Source organism: Ochotona princeps, chromosome 5 (genome assembly GCF_030435755.1).
Source record: "Ochotona princeps isolate mOchPri1 chromosome 5, mOchPri1.hap1, whole genome shotgun sequence".
In the NCBI taxonomy this organism is placed as follows: domain Eukaryota; kingdom Metazoa; phylum Chordata; class Mammalia; order Lagomorpha; family Ochotonidae; genus Ochotona; species Ochotona princeps.
This window is the reverse complement of record NC_080836.1, coordinates 35,540,961-35,558,607: the sequence shown is the minus strand read 5'-3', so window position 1 is coordinate 35,558,607 and position 17,647 is coordinate 35,540,961. Positions and strand designations below refer to the sequence as shown.

The following is a 17,647-nucleotide window of genomic DNA, read 5'->3' as shown; positions in this document are numbered from 1 at the left end:
TTTGGGCCATCCTCCACTGTTTCCCTAGGCCACAAGCAGGGAACTGAATGGGAAGTGAAGCAGCCAGAACACTAACCAGCACCCATATGTGATCCGGGCCACACAAAGCAAGGACTTTAGCCACTAGGCTACCATGCCTAGTGGGTATTAACTACTCTTAAGATCTTTTGACTGTTGCCAATTATGTACAGTTATAAATAAACCATGGTGCTCACAATTCATACTTAATTCACACACCTGAGGAATGATTCCTAGAAAGGGATAAACTACAGTTGGAAGAGCTCGCAGCCAAGTGATAGACCAATCCTCTTGGATACCCCAGCAGAGAATCTTCAACACATCCACCCTCACTTCCAAGAGCAGGCCCACCTCCACTCCCGCTGTTATGCTCTGCAGCTATTTGTCTTGTAACTGTACAGTTCCCACAGTTCTCGGAGCCCACTCACCAAATCTAAACTCTGAAGTTTAAATCCATAAACTGCTCCTCGTTTACTGCTGTTCATGTAGTTTCCAAGTGCCAAGATTATCTACAAAAGGTAGAACACGAGTTCAGCAGCAAGGCCCAGCCAAGCAGCAGACAAGCGAGCTGCTCACACACATACACCAACAGCCCAGGCCCAAGCACACAGTGGGCATGTGGGCTGCTCACACACATGTACCAGTGTTCCAGGTCCAGGCCTAGGACCAGGCATGAGGTAGACATGAGGGCTGGTTATACATATGTTATACATATGCACCAGTGGCTCAGGTCCAGGCACACAGTGGACATGCGTGCTGCTCACACACACACACACCACACATACACAAGCATAATTTCACTTGCCTCCAGGATCTTCTTGAGTTTCTGAGATGACTTGATAGACACCGATGCTGCTATGACCGCATGCAGTTGCTGGAGCCCAGTGAAAAGAAGGAAGAGGGGAGAAAAACAGACATTAAATATAGGAAACTGACTGCAGACTGCGGATTAACACGGCAGAAAACAGGCCCGAGTTCAGACCTCTGTTTCTCCTCAGCCTGACAAATGTGGTCATCCTGCTGCGTCTCCAGCAACCATTTGGTGATGAGTAAACTTGGCAACAACAAGTAACACAGCAACTTGCTTATCATAACAGCTGCAACCAATCTACAAGGGCGGGGAGGCGGCAGCCTCTTTCCCCAGAACTTACTCCCCTCCCAGCTATCTCTGTTCAAGAAGGAGTAACAAGCAAACACGGAAGCAAAGGGCTCTAATGCTCCCTATAGTCCTTAACATATGTTTAGAACAGATGTGTTCCCATCATCAGCAATTAACCAAAGTTAACTTAGAGAACTGGGAAAGAACTGAGATTTGTGATACCCCTAACTGTCCACCAGACTAACACAGGCAAGCCTGTTACCCTACATGACCACAGTCTACTATAGCAAAAATAAATCCAAGGGAAGAAAACTGGTGAATTGTGATGTTTCCCATGAAAGCCCACCAAAAAATCCTGATTTCTACAAAGAATCATTTACAGAAAGGAAGACATTTTCAGTCTTCTCCTCAACCCTCTCAAGGGCTGGTATTTTTCAGGAGGGGGACAAGCTTGTGAAGGTGGGTTTCCTTGTCCTCTGGGATGAAATGCCCTTGGAAATTCAGAGGAATCCGCAGACACAGAAAACGGCATTCTCTTGGGAGAATAAGATAGAATATGGCAACGCACTGTGTTAAAATGTACTTCATAGAATTCAATGTAAAACATAGGGCTAGAATAAAGAATACAACCCAGAATGTTTTGGGAAAGAGTCTGAAAAGCCTATGATACTTACTGTAATTCTGGGAGATAATTAAAAAAAAAATTCTCCATCTTTCTGGACCCCTCTCCTACCAGGAATGGTCCACTTACAGGTGTTAGCATTTGGATGCTCTCAGCGAAGTTCCCAATAAAGGCCATGATGGTCATCTTCTGCATGAGCCTCTCAATTTTACTGAACTGCATCATGAACCGGTCTTCATCCGACAAGTTCTCTAGGGGCTTCCGTTCCCGCTCATAGAGCCGCAGCACTTTCACCTCGTTCTCAGTTGGCAAGAACCTCATTAAACATTCTACAAAGTCTACAGGCAACGTCTTCAAGTCAAATCTGAAGGCACATGTGCACAGACTGGTGTTAGAGAGGAAACCTTTTTTTTTTTTTTAAAGATTTATCTTTTCATTATTATTGGAAAGGGAGAGAGATACAGAAAGATCTTCTGTCTGTAGATTCACTCCCCAAATGGCTGCAACAGCCAGAGCTAAGCAGATCCACAGCCAGGAGCTTCTTCTGGGTCTCCCATGCAGGTGCAGGATCCCAAGGCTTTGGCCATCCTCTACAGTTTCCCCAGGTCACAAGCAAGGAGCTGGATGGGAGGTGGAGCAGCTAAGACATAAACCAGGGCCCATATAGGATCCCAGGGCATGTAAGGTGAGGACTGAATCACTACATTATTGTTCTGGGCCCAGAGGGAAAACCTTCGACACCCCTCTACACCCTCTCTGTCTGGTCCCGCTCATCACTGTCCAGCTGACAACTCCAAACTTCTGCAGCTGGACAATGGAGGCCCAGTCTTGGATCTGGTTCCTGATGGTTCCTGGTCTTTCCTAGAAACCTGGACCTTACCACAGCTTTCATCCTCGGTTTTAGGCCCCTAGCACAGCTCCAAGCCTCTAGCAATCAACAGTAAATGACTACTGAAAAAGGCTAAATGAAGGCTGAAATATACTGGTTCCAGGACTCAGTTTTTAGGCATTGGAAGACACTGCTTATTAGGAACATCAATATTGCACATAGAAACACAGAGTACCCAATGAACGCCTATAAAATATTTCAATTAAGCTAACAGGCTGCAGTATTTTTTTTTAAAAGTGAAACACCTAAGAGTGGCTGGCACAACAGCTCAACAAGCTAATTCTCTACTTGCAGTGCTGGTATCTCATACAGGTGCCAGTTCATATCCTGGCTGTTCCGCTTCCCACCCATCTCCTTGCTTGTGGCCTGGAGAAGCAGTGGAGGATGTCCAAAACCTTGAGATCCTGCACCAGCGTGGGAGACCCACAAAGATGCTCCTGGCTGCAGATCAGCTCAGCTCCAAGCATTTGTGGAGTGAACGAGCAGATGGAAGCTGTTTTTCCTTTGTCTTTCCTTTTTTCTGTAAAGCTGTCTTTCCAATGAAAGTAAATAAATCTTTAAAACAAACAAAAAACATGCAACTGTCTATACTGCATGGATGGTTTACCCAAGTACACAAGTTCCGTGAAGAAATGTCAGGTTTTTGCAGAAATGTGCTCAGTTTGAAGAGATAAAGTATTTGCTACAACCTTTATTTCCATCTCATTTAAGGGTGACCTCTGTTCAACAAGTAACAGAATTACATTTAATAATCATGATTAATATTAAGTTCAGAAACCAGACCATGTATGCGGTTTCAACATTAGAGATCACAACAGACTGTAGGAGGCACTACAGCCTATTAGATTTTGACTCTGGTTGAAGACACACAATTGAAACAAATCATCTGTCAGGGCCAACCACTCCAGGAATCTGATCAAAATTTGTAAGATACAAATTTATGAAGAGTTAGTTCTGAAAACATTCAATAACATCTCTACCACATTTGAAAGTTACTATGACCACAAGAAGAGTAGAAAGATCGTCCCAACAGACAAGTAAATAAAATCAAAGCCTTCAAGAGTTTAAAATGAACTTTGTTTAAAATATCCTGGCACTATGGAGAGCAAGAGAATTCATTCCCATTGCTATGAATTAAGACACGCATCTGTATTGTATTTACATCTGGCACTGAACTGCATCATTCTTCAAATGCCACAAAATTTGTGTTCAATAAACATGGATAAAATCCAGATACTCCAGAGGAAACTGACATTTTTCTCCCTTTTCTTAACATCTGCAATACTCGGCTCCATTTTCCTTTCATGTAAGCCTTGCTGTGGGCCTGCCCGAGAGCAGACCAAGATAACAAATGATGTCACAATCCAGATGTTATTCTCTTGAAATAATTAATTAGGCATTCGAATAGAGCCATCCCCTGGGGACTGTCCAGCCCACCTCGTTGGGGCCAGCTTCTTCCTCACCTTCGGTGCTGGAGCAGCACATGTGCAGTAGGGGCACTCTTGAATGTGGAGACCACCAAGGGCTCCATCTTTTTTTTTTTTTAATCTCAGATCTTGCCCATTAAAGTATTTGCTACTAATTCATAATTTTGTTATTTTCATTTTTATCCCAACCACACCAGGGCATAGTTCCACAGAAATTCCTGAACTTACACATGAATAGCTTTACAGATCTCATCAGCGGTCTTTCCTGCTTTCCTTAAAGTTATTGCAAGATTTTTGGCCCTATTTGCTTCTAGCAATGTCACTTTGTTTGATCCCTTCTGTGGTATCTTCTGTTTGCTTGAAGACAGATCGATGGCAGGACCTTGAGCTTTTGTCTTGAATATTTCCTCAAATTCATCCACATTTAAATCCTAGGGAGAAGACAGAGGACTTTGGCCAAATTCTACTTAAAAAGTAAGTCAGAAAGCTACCATGCACAGCTTCATAAGTAATACCCTTAATTATTCTATCCAATTTATGTCTTTGGTCACGACTTGTCTGTTTTTGCTCGAGTGCAATTTCTTACACATAAACAGAAGTGAACACCTCAACTGTACTGACTCCAACAGCCTATTCCAGTGCCTTTTAATAACTAACTTGTATGGGCAGCTGCCACAGACTAAAACTTTCCACCAAACAAGACTGAGTGCGATCATCAGGCATTTATTCACTTATAGTTCAATTAAAGGGCTTTATAAATTAAGAGGAGGAATTTTGTCAGACATAAATGAGGATACTTTGGCAGTTTTGCGGGAGAAAATGGAACTAACAGCTAAGTTTATTTTGGTCAAAAAATATTGAAATCACATGCAAGTTTTTAGCATACTGATTTTCAATGAACTTTGAAGACTCCTTGCATTTTGTGGCACACACTGAAGAGGCTAAAAACTATTTATTCCAGCTTGAAAGACAGTTCATAATCACCTTCCACAATAGTGTCCCATTTTATTCTTCACTATAATCAATCGTTTTTCTTTTTCTATGCAGCCCATTTAGAACATCAGTATTTTATCACATGAAACCTGCAGGCTTTCAGAGCCCCCATCATGGCTTTGCTGCACAGACAGGGTCCTTAGTTTCCAACCAAGGAGAAAGATACCTCCAGAATTCGCTCATCATCAATTTCATTGAAGACGGTGCCATTGATCTGATTGGGCTTCAGGGCAACCCAGTTAAACACCGGCATTCTGAACTTCGTCTTGATTGGCTTCTTAATTTTCACAGCTAAGAATATCAGAGAATGAAATTATAATCCCACCAAGACCCTGCAACCCTCAGGAACAATCAGACCACAGTCCTTGCAGATGACACTTCAACACTGGAGGAAGACTGGCAAGGGGCACCCTCATGTTTACAAAGAATGAAAAATGCACATGGCCTTAGCCTGAGCCATCGGAAGCTATCATTAACAAAATGTTAAAAACTTTCTAAGAGACAGGGGCTATTTTTTTTAGTTCAAGTAATTGGACTATTACCTTCCAGTTAACAAAATACTAAGACAATATTAAGGCATTGCTGGAGAGTAACAATTATTATGAATATATTTGGAGACCAGAAATGGCAGATGTCAAATTTTGACATTCCAAACTCTTGCTTGTGCAACACTTTTTTTTTTGTAAGAAAAAAAAAAGTCTTTAAAAATGATTAGAGCCTGAATACAGGGGCTGCCTAAAACCACCAGGAATGTGACGTCAAGAGCACTGAGTTTCAGCCAGGGAAATACATTCCTATGCATGATTTTGACAGCGGAGATTACACTGGCTGCTGAGTTTTTTCAAACAGACTAAATTAGAAAAATGTTTGCGTTGACAGAGGGGCACTTGGAAGATCTGGAAATGATTTGGCTTTTTTGGCTTTGCAGGAAGGGCCACAGTTGCTGGCCCTCTTTCAGCTGAGTCTGAGTAGCAGGAGTCAGTGAATCCAGTAAAAGCACAGCAAACCTCTCCACAGAGAGCATGGGGTCTACTGGGGAGTGCCAATTCCTTCAACAGGCAACTCAGTAAAAATTCTGTTTAGGAATCAATTACAACAAAGTCTTTGTCTTCTCAAGCCACTGAGATTAAAGCATCAACCATCCCTGCCTGCCCACCACCTTATTTGGGAGCTTCCCTAGGAGGCCGGCCTTCTGGCCAAGTAGGCTAAATTTCTGTGCTATTAACCACTGTTAGCAAGAGAGGGAGCACCTGAGTGCTTCTATGCAAAATAAAGACTGAACAACTCTCATGGTTGAATTCTTATCTGCCTGTCTGTCTCTCCGCCTCAGTGGGTGGGAATTGAGAAAGGGAGATGAACAGTGCCTCTCATTCCTCCAGAGTTACCAAGGTCATAGGGACAGGTGACATTATCTGAAGAATCCACACAGAAGCATGCAGGAACACGAAGACACAGCTTTTGCCAAACCAGCCACTTCTAGCACCCAAGGGAACCACTGCTTCCTCACTGCCCAGGAGGATGGCTTTCTGGCCATACTGCATTCTTGTCTGTGCTATCCAGGAAAGACAAGGTGCTGCCCTGTATGGGATGAAAGGACAGATCTTCCTTGTAGATGACACTTGCAGCAATGCTGGGGATGTGGGGGAGCAGGGGACGGGCTATGGAGGACTCTGCATCCTGTGTGAAGTGTGGCAGGGAGGCCTTTTGTTTGTGAACTTCCCTGCACAGACACTGCAGGCCCGATGCTCACCAATGGTCACTCCCCTGCAGTCACCCTTCGGATTTGGAAGGCCTGAGGGCCAAGCACACGTACTGACATTCTGCTTGGAACAGTTCCCTGACTCTGACTGGGGCATGGAGGGCAGTGAAGACCACAGAAACAGGTATTTCCTCCACATTGCCTCCTCAGGGTTCAGGTCTAACCAAGTGGACACTGCACAGTGTTAGCCAGACACCAGCAGACAAGGACTGCAAATGGGACAGCCAGAGTTCTGCCTTGTTCTCATGACCCTAGAATCAGTCTAAAATTTTAGATGGAAGCCTCTTGGTTTCAACTGTGAGATTTTAAACCAAAAGGAGAGGAAAATAAGAACCCCAACCCCAACCATAATCGGTTCTTTCCTCAGAGGGCAAGGGCTGTGGCACGGGAATCCAGGCCATCTGCTCCAAGGTAAAGCATCTCTTCTCCAGGTGCAACTGTAATGTGGGCACACACCTGGAGGAAGAGTCAGCCCACACCCAGACTCCCCGCAGACACAAAGTCCAAATGCAATGGATCGAAGGCAGATGGGGTGAAAAGATGTCAAGGCATGGTGTGACCAACACAAGGCAAATACCCGACACACTCAGTGAGGAGCAACCTACAGAAAAGCTTGATGGGCCCATCTTTTTGTGGAAGCAGAAAGAATAGAGAAAATACAAAAAAAATTAGATATGGTTAGAGTCAAGTGACCCAGCAGTTCACGCAGTGGCAGCACAGAATCTCATGCTTGTTGGACACGTTTCACAAAGCAGCATGGAGGCAAAAACTCATTCCCATTCAGGACTGCCTTGAAGACTCACTTTTTATTGTGCTTTTAGAAAAGTCTTTTTTTTTTTTACAAGAAAGGAAGAAAGGCTTTCCTAAGAATGGTCCCAAGGAGCCACACAGCAATACAACTATTTTATAAATAAATTCACCAAGGTCCACATTCTCCTTGTGAAGAAGCAAGCCATCCTCCTAATAAGGACAGCAGAGGGTCCAGGCTGTTTGGCAGATTGGCACAAGTGTCCGATGCCAGTAAAGAGAGCCAGGCTGTTCTATGCAGATCTGAGGATGGAAGTATTCTACTTCACATATAGCTAAGTTCACACTACCGGTCTTATCTTTCTAAAACACAAGCTTTCCACCAAGTAGTTACAGGTACCAGCATGTGGTCCCCTACCTGGGCCACCATTAACATATTTGCTCATTGCCTACTCAAGAGATGGGACATCCTGTTGTCTGCAAATCCCCGACTGTAGAGATGTGACAAGTTTCTGGCTTCCTAGGCACCCTAAGGCCAGCTCACAGATCTTAGTTTCTTGGTTCTGCTGGAACATCCTGACTATGTCCGGCCTCTTAGTTCCAAAGAGTGAGAAACACCACACTGGCAAAACATCCCACAAAATGGGTTTCCTTCACAAGTACTCACTGCCAAAACAATGGTGAGCAGTGAAGAGGGATGAAAATTTTGGTGGGAGCCACCAGATCTCAACTTGTCAAAGGCTTATCACATCTTGTAATTCTTACATAAACACACTTCAAGAAGTTTGCAGAAAGTTATATTGGATGATAAGCTTAATTGGGTGACAAAAGTTTTGGAAGCAATGTAGATTTTTTAAAAAGAGACATTTTCTGTGAACTTTTTGATGTCCTCCTGAGTTTAGTAAAAGATGTTATTTCTTGGGGCTGGCACCGTGGCATAACAGCTCATCATCTACCTGCAGTGCCAGCATTCCACATGGGTACTGGTTCTATTCCTGGTTGTTCCATTTTCAATCTAGCTACCTGATTATGGACTTGGAAAGCAGTAAAGGAGAGCCCAAGTCTTTGGCCCCTTGCATCCATGAGGGAGACTTGGAAAAAACTCCTCTTTCCTAGCTTTGCACCATCCCAGCTCTGGCCAGTGTAGCAACTTGGGGAGTGAACCAGTGGATGGAAGATTGATCTCCTGTCTTTCCTTCTCTGTAACTCTGCCTTTCAAACAGATAAACATGTTTTTAAGGGATTTCTTGTACTCATTTGCTGGACATTCCTGGAATTAAAGCGAAGTCTCTTACATGCTACCTGTATATGATCTCTAACCGGAGGAAGACTCAGCTTGCAATGGCAGCAGCAGTGAAGGCAGCTGTCAGCCCCAGCTGAGCATCCAGCTCCACATTCTCATGCTGAATGAAGGCAAGTGACCAGTAATTAAAATGTAAAAATGGATGCAGGTCTTCGACCCAGCAGTTAGGATCCCTTCATCCTATGTCAGAACGCCTGGGTTGAATACCTGGTTGTGGCTTCTGATTCCAGTTTCCTGCTAATGTGGATTCTAACTCTCAGGTTTCAGCAGCTGGGTTTGTTGTCACCCATGTGTGAGACCTGGATTGAGTTCCTTCAGCAGCTGGGTTTGTTGTCACCCATGTGTGAGACCTGGATTGAGTTCCTTCAGCAGCTGGGTTTGTTGTCACCCATGTGTGAGACCTGGATTGAGTTCCTGGCTCCCAGCTTTGGTCTCCTGGCCTCTCTAGGCAATTTAGGGAGTAAACCACTAGATGGGAGATCTCTTGCAAGCTTGTTGCTCTCCATCTTTCAAATAAAAGCATCTTAAAAATAAATGCAACTTAATGTAACTACACATATATACTATATATAACTTAAAATTAGACACGATGGGCCCCTGTGTATGACAACCTCTTGACCATTTGGTCTGCCAAGGCAGCTCCGAGTTGCACGTTAGCGCTCAGGTGAGTGGAAGCAGGTGCTGAATCACACATCAGCTCTTGCCAGAGAGGAAGAAAGCAGTACCCAGTGAGGCATCACAGCAGCCACATGTCACAGCCCAATCAGGGCTACACGGGAAGCCTGAGCAGGTAGGCCAGGTGCACAGGACAACCAGGGCCCTCCACACTCAGCCACCGAGAGCAGCCAGGTTAGGGATCGGCTCCCCAGGCCCGCTGTGACATGGTTTCTTTACATTCCACCATCCAACAGTTTCACCAGAGTTCTCCAACTTTTCTCCTTCAGAAGCAATAAAATTTCCAGAAGAAAGTAGTTGAGAGGGAGGACCTTGAAGGGTATAAATAAGCCATCGATTTACTGTGAACATTATGTTGAATAGGCACCTTATTCGTTCCCCTCACAGTTTTGCAGAAATGGGAGTGAGGCACCATCAGGGATTTGATATGGAATAAGCGAGTTTTGGCCCCAAAGTCTCAAATCACCAGGAGAAATCAGCTCTAATTCCTGATAAGACCCTTGAAGGGATGGAAATTATGAAATCTTTCTGAGCTAACACTGTGTCTAGGACTTTAAGCAAAAGTCTCCAACAACCACTGCAGCCTAACAAATGGCAGCTCTCAGGGAGATTCTTCTTGGGAAATGAGAGTTACATACTTCAACCACAGTCATCAATGAAACAGATTTACTTAATGTAACTTGGATAGCCAAGCTTGTAGCAATTGCAAATGACAAGGGAATTATCTATGAATGGGCCATGGCTTGTCATATCGCAGAAAGGGCCATCATTCTCTTCCCTGAGTCCAAAAGGAGCACTTGAATTTCAAGGCATTACAGCAACTCTCTTAACCTCTCTGGATGCCCCACGCCCCTTGCCCTGTTTTATTTATACTGAGCTGAGGATGTTGCTCCTGGTTTAACAGGAGACAGTGTGAATTTGAGAGGATTTCAAGGCCAAGGGGAGAATACTGTTGGCAGTACTTCCTTGTGAAGCTTAAGTTCACCCTAGCAAAGTCAGATGTCAGATGCTCAGCAGACATGCTTGGAAGTCTGCATCGGACAATTTCCCAGAAAGATACTTTCCCCTTAAAATTTCTACCCAAACATTCTCTAATGAAAGAAAGAGCAAGCCAGAAGCACTCAGTATCTGTGCCTACTCAGAGGATACAAAAGGTGTCCATGAAGCATTTGCTGGACCCACCCACGCACACTGATCCTGAAGGAAGTCCCAGGCTAGACTAGGCAGGACAGATCAGAACTTTCCCCTCGGGGGGCTGCAACAAAAGCTTCCCCGGCCAACGTCCCCTTCCCCGGCTACACTGGCCCACGTGTTCCTACACCTAGAGAAGGTTCACATCCTTGCAAGATACTGGGACTTCCAGAGAACTGCTTTAACTCTCCAGGGCCTGGACAAATGAGGATTTCTTGCCCGAGAACCTGGGTATTAGTTCTGTGCTCTTACCTGCTAATCCTGAGTTGAAAACCACTGTAGGTGAAGATGTTCCTGGAAGCGGGGGTGCGGAGGGAGGAGGGGGTGGCGGCAAAGGCGGAGCTGGCACAGTCTCAGCTGCAGGACCCGGGAGTGGAGGGGGTGGAGGAGGAGGGGGAGGAGGCGGGGGAGGGGGAGGTGGTGGCATTGGTGGTGTGACAGGACCATTTTGCACTAGCAAGGAGAGAAGAAACAAATTGAAAATACAGGAATAGTTTTCTGGCAGTATGTCATGTGCTTATAAAGTATCCAAAGACAAAACACCCACAAGGAAAATGGGTTGCTTTCAAAAACATATACAATTTCCCATAAGCTGCTGGGAAAAAGACTGCAACATTTGCAAACTGAAGACTGATGACTTTGATCTCAAAATGTAAATAGTTCTTAAAATCAGAAAGCAAAGGAACAGTCAAAACCACACGAGGTCAACAGAAAAAGACAATGTCCCAATACTGCCCAAGTGTCCCAAGGCAAGGTTCCTCACCTGCTTCAGGTGTGTCTAATGATGGAGGTAGTGGTGGAGGAGGAGGTGGCAAGGGTCCTGAGGAAGTGGCCCCCATAACTGGCCCCACACAACTACCCACTCCCGCTTCGGACCCTGCAGACAATGTGCCAGAAGCCACAACTGGCAGAATGGCGATGTCCCCATCCCCTTTCTTCTGAATTTTAATGGTCCCTTGTTTTTCCAGTTCTTGGATCTTTTTTTCCAGGGTAGACTGTCTCTGAATGGCTTCTTCTTTTTCTTTGACCATTTTTCTTAATGTGTGAACTTGGGTATTTGCATCTTTGTAGATTTCCTGTAAAAGAGTCTATGGTCAAGGGTTCATCTTCACAGGGCATTCATATTCATTATTATCAGACTGGCCTATAGAGGATAAAGAAATAACACTAGAAAAGAGAGAAAGGACACACACATGAACAGGAATTCTATGGAACTCAGCTAGAATGGGTAAAGTCCCATTAAGTAACACTAATTATGCCAATAACGCATTGCAATAAATTCCACTAATTTTACTGTTAAAGAAATTCTATTTCATAACTGCAGCTAACTTAACTCTGCCTGCACGCAGAAAGGGACAAGCAGAGAGGGCTCCAAAAGCCAACTTGGGACTATGTGGTGCACACTTTGGTGGTGCAGAATGTCTCGGTTTAAAATCCATTTTGTGACTCCTACATCTGTGCATCAGCTAACAGTAGACAGGAGGTCGCTAGGTCAGACTCAGACAGAAGTCAGACCAGGATTACAAATGTGCAAGCCCCAGGACAGCACATTCATCAGTCACCAGGGCTGGCTGACCTTGAATGGTCAGCTCTGGCCTGTTCATAAAGCCTCCCTGACTGCGCTCAGGGTAGAGATTGTGACATTGTCCCTCTGGTAATGCCATCAACAAAACAGGCCAAAGCTTCCCTCCACTAACAATTTAGTTCTGCCTAGGTTTTTGGCAGAAAACAAAGAAGTCACCATTTCCAATTCAAAGGCTGTCCTGGTTCCTTTTATAGGGGGCCCATCGAGGTTCCAGGAAAGGGATTTATGGAACTGAGCATACTTGCTGTGCCTTCTATACACGATCTCTTCCCACAGCCGGCAGCAGGCAGAGCAACATTCTTCACACCCTGTCTACTATTAATAATCTCAGAGTCTGGACCTGAATTGAGTCCATATGCTACAACTTGGTCTCGATAGTGTGCCAGAAAATAAATTTCCTCGAGTTAACGGCAGGACATATCAGAGGATCAAGCAACACACACATTCATGACAAGCCTCACATAAAATGTGTCATTTCATTCACCATGGTGCAAGGGTCAGCCATTTGCCGGTAAGCCCTCCAGGCAGGCATTTTGGTGTTTCATGTTCTGGACAATTCCAAGCACATGGACAGCACTCCATAAATACCTGACATGTAAGGGAAAACACCACCAAGGCCAAATAAAACAGCTGGAATTATCTGATAATAAAATGGATTGGTTTTGCTTTGCCTTCCCCCCACAACTGCCTACTTTTTTTGGTGAATGCCATTAGGTATATCCAGTGTTGTGATTTCCCTGTTTCCACAGCAACCACCAAATCTGGATGTAAAAAGAAGCAAAGCAAAGGAATACAACAAAGCCCAAATCCCAACATAAATAAATGAGTGGTGTGAATTAAACCTTGCTGTGTTTTCATTTCCAACTGAAATGTGAAATCCACAGAACCAGCCCAGCCTCCTCTAGAGGGGAAAACACTGTGCACCCAAAAATCAGTGATAAGGAAATACTGAACCTCTCAGTACTCAAATGCACACATGTGTGCACAAATGCCCTGACAGCGTGGGCCTTTTACCCAGGAATCACCATTGTAATTCTTCCACACACACACACACACACACACACACACACACTGCATCAGTGCACTCCTCTGAAATGAATAAGGCCAAATCAACCCAGCCTGAGGCAGAGCGCAGTCCCTGCAGTGCCAGTCTGGTGGCAGCTGTCCTCCTCACTTACTCGGACAACATCCAGCTCCTTGTTCCTCTGCATGAGCTGCTTCTCCAGTTCCACAATCTTGGACATGGCTTCATTCTCTGTGTCTTGCAGCTTCTCAGATAGCTGTAAAATGGTTACAAGTGAGCCATGTCACCAACAGGGTCATTCTGATCAGGCCCTCAGTACTCAGCAAATACAACTCCAGGACCGTCAGGACCCATCTGAGTCCTGCATGAGCCCTGAAACCTGTTTGCTGGAATGTCAGTGTTTCTAATATGGTTCTGAGTACATATTCAATATTACCAGGGATCAATAATTTATAAGGCTACATTCGAACATTTCCTTAATGAAACCCACAAGTCAGCTCCTCAGTGTTTCAGCATATATATCGTCTCCATCCATTTCTTCAGGTACTAGTCAAGGTAACAGGAGTGTGTGTGAGGAAAGGAAGTGTGCTTCCACAGCTCTCCGAGCAAGGGCTTTGAAAGTGTTGATTAGGGGGCACGTTGTGACATAGTAGCTAAGCCTCCATCTGTAATGCCAACATCTCATATACCTGCTCCTTCATGTCCTGACTGTTCCACCTCCAATCCAGCTCCCTGTGTATGGTCTGGGAATGCACCTGAAGATGGCTCAAGTGCTACCACCCATGTGGGAGACCAGATGAGGCTCCTGGCTCCTGGTTCAGTGGTGGTCATTGCAGCCATCTGAGGAGTAAGTCTCTCTGTCTCTCTCTATGTGACTTTAGCCAATTGGAAAAAAAAAAAAAAAAAAGAAAACAACACTGCTTGTTTCAAACCAAACTGGTGAAATAATAAGTGCTATTTAGAGAGGCAGTTTACATTAACAGATGGTCTGCTACAAAAGTAGATACAGAAATACGATCTTTCGGCAATGGATGTCGTACACAGCTGTTAAACTTGGGGCACCTGCATCCCTGATCCCAGTGTCTGCTTGGAGTCCTAGCTAATTTCCGATTCCAGTTGCCTGCTGATTTACATCTTGAGAGATAACAGCTGATGACTCCAGTATCCTTGTCCCTGTTACTGATGTGGGAGATCCAGAATGAGTTCTAGGCTCCTGGACTGAGGCTGATTTAGCACCTGCTGTCACAGGCATCTGAGGAATGAAGCAGCAGATGGAATATCTCTATCCTGCCTTCTAGCCTCAAACTATTCAAAGTCTTTTTAAAATAAAATTAAATATATATGTTTTTGAAGTATTACCATGTAATATTGGCTGTGGCTTCAAAAGAGACACAGAATGGGTTAGGTTACACATCTGCTTTATGCCAAATGCTCTACAAATTGGCAATTTGTGATTTTTTACACCTCAATGAAAATAACTGTAAGTAAAGGCAAGGTAAGGAGGACGTATGGCAATGTCCACTGACCAAGTTCAGAGTGGAACACTCCGAAAAGTTCTGAGCCCTAAGTTCTCCTGTGAAGTGGAAGCTGACTGGGTAACTGCAGCTTTTACAGAAGGTTCTTGGCTCACTCACTTGGCTAACCACAAACCATGAATATGCCCACTTTCAGAGTGACAGAAAAATGTGGAGGGCATGAAACACATGCAAGACTCTGGAGAAATGAGGAGGAAAATATATGGACTGCTTCAAGGCAAAAACAACAAAAAAGGGACAGCTCAGTATACAATCAAGCAAAGTGTACATTCTATCTCATCCAAACAATTTGGTATTGCTAATACTGGAATCTCTGAGAAACACCATTTTCCTGTTCCTTCTTGTAATACTGAACTCCCTGTTCAATGAATGCAAAAGTGGACAATCTCTGAAGGGTTGCAGATTAATATTCAACTTGGTCTGTAATAAGAAAAGTCCCTCTAAGGAAACTGAGCCCTGTCAGGACAGAGTTGACATCATACTGGGAGGACACTCTTCCTCCACAAAGAATACAGATATACTGGGGCTGGGGCTCAGGCATACAGAACTGCACTTAGGCTGATGCTTGGGATCCCATGCCCTTTACGAGAATGCCTTGTGCACGACTCAGTTATGTGGCTTCTAACTCAGCTTTCTGCTAATGTACACCCTAAGAGACATCAGATTATCACTCCACACTGGGGTTCCTGTCCCTTGATATGGAAGATCTGGACTGAGCTTAGTGTTCCTAACTATTTTGGGTGTTTGGGGAGTGAACCAGTAGAAGCCAGCAGCTGGGGCTAAGCACTGAAATCAGGATCTACAATGTGGAATTCAGGAATCTTAATTGGTGTCTTAAACACCAGACCAAACACCTGCCCCTACTCAGAATCTGAATAGCCATCATACAGGAATGTTTAGACTCACATCACAGAGTATCAGCTGATTCTGTCCATAGCCCTGTGTGCGCATTTTTAAAAAAGTGGCTCATATTCAGGACACACTTCTTGGTCCCAACTCAAATTCCTGTATTATTTCCTCTACTCTCTTAGGCGATGTCAGTCATCTAATCATGAGTCAGAACTGAGCAGGCAAGGCACTGGACTTAGCTTTGTTTTGCAGAACACATTCGGTTTCTTTCAAAGAACCCAGAATGGCTTATGACAGCCCTTGCTCCCGGGGTACAGCTCATTCTGTACACTCCAACTCCTTTCCTAACTGCTTGTTCCCAGGTGAAACATCAGCAGTCACTCCCCTTACATGAGAGATGTTCTCTTCAAGTTCTTCCACTCTCTCCAATGCTGCATTCTTGGTTTCAGCATCTTCCAGCAGAGCTCCTACATCAAACACATTGTCCAGGTAAGCCTGAATCTGTACCTGCAGCTTGTCACTCTCTGTATGTTTCAGCTTCTGCAAACCAGAACACAACAGGAGACCATGTTAGCTTCTCTGAGAACAGACCAAAAATCAACACACTCTGTTGGCCTTAACAACTCAGCCTTTCCACAGGAAGGCTGAAGGATCACCCACCTTCAGAACACTATGAAATACCTGCTTGAGGGAGTACCATCAGAATACTTTCTGGTGACTACCCCCACAAATACACACTCATCTTCTTCCAAGCCCTTCCTGCTCTGCAGAGTTAGATCCCAACACAGAATATCTGGGTATAGGTGACATCAGAACAGAAAAACGTAATAGTAGCTCTTGAAGGGAACAATGACAAGTAACATAAAATGTGGTGGTGGTGGTGGTATGTGTAATGGCAGACACTGCAGGGGGTTGGATCTTGCCTGGGAAGTGACAAGGCTTTCAGTGGGGCCCAAGAGTTAGGGGAAAGGTGGGGCAGACACAAGTTGAGTTTGTACTTTGCCTTGGGGCTTATTTTAGCAAATATCTAAACAGTGCCCATATTCCATGCTTTCTTTACTAAGTTAGTATGACCAATGTGAACAGCTCAGGGCTCCCAAAGCACAGATCAGAAAATGTTCCCCACGTTACTACATCTAAGGTCAAGCATAAAGACAACACTCAGCTACTTTTAAGGTAATATTAGAGGTCTAATCAATCAGTGAATCTTCCCTATGTATCACATAGGCCATGACTTTCCCTGGGAAACAGATGAACAGTAAGAACACATTCTAGCACATGGGTGAGTAAATAAACATTTATTGAACAAATCAATGACAACCTAAAAGGAAGTACTTAGGTCATTACATACGTATTAAGACAGCTGTTCCAACCGTGTTAGTCTTTCAGGAGCCAGAGTTAACACAACAAAGCTAAACAAACACCAAGTTTTAGAAAATAAAAACAAACTTTAAACTTTGAAAACAAATGCCACACTGCACAAATTCTCAGGAAAATATATTTTCTCTTAATGTCTAACTTGAAATTCTAAAATTTAGCCTTTTCTCAAGAGTATGTTTTATCTTAGTTTGAAAGTTAGAACCAAAATATTTTCCAGACAAGGGCAGCATCTAAGAAAGATAATGAACTAAAGCTAAATGGAACTTTATACAAGACTCTTAGTGACCCACAAAGGCTAAGGAGCCTAAAACCATATCTACTCAGATATCACAAAGCTAAACTCAGAATACCATTAGGAATCTATATTCCCAATGTTTGTTCAGATACTTCTACTCTCAGAGCATCAGAAAAGAGAATAACAAACTTTGATCTAAAAGCAAAAAAGAAAAAAATCAATCTAATATTCTCCCAATAACATCAGTGAGTCTTTAAATAAACAACTACTCACACAGCTCTTAAGTGGAGGCCTATTCTGCTTGGCCAACAGTTGG

At 44.1% G+C, this 17,647-nt stretch overlaps 1 protein-coding gene across 3 annotated transcripts in view; it reads right to left on the bottom strand.

The window, feature by feature from the left end:
* Positions 1-17,647, bottom strand: part of FMNL2 (formin like 2) — a 322,003-nt gene that overhangs the window by 14,065 nt on the left and 290,291 nt on the right. For all 3 annotated transcript variants that reach the window (XM_004577164.2, XM_012926267.2, XM_012926268.2), the window contains exons 12-20: positions 16,107-16,256; positions 13,487-13,588; positions 11,487-11,799; positions 10,976-11,176; positions 5,215-5,339; positions 4,284-4,486; positions 1,869-2,103; positions 824-892; positions 447-527 (exon numbers count right to left, since the gene is read on the bottom strand). In XM_004577164.2, the coding sequence (XP_004577221.2) occupies positions 447-527; positions 824-892; positions 1,869-2,103; positions 4,284-4,486; positions 5,215-5,339; positions 10,976-11,176; positions 11,487-11,799; positions 13,487-13,588; positions 16,107-16,256 (1,479 nt within the window). The remainder of the gene's footprint in view (positions 1-446; positions 528-823; positions 893-1,868; positions 2,104-4,283; positions 4,487-5,214; positions 5,340-10,975; positions 11,177-11,486; positions 11,800-13,486; positions 13,589-16,106; positions 16,257-17,647) is intronic.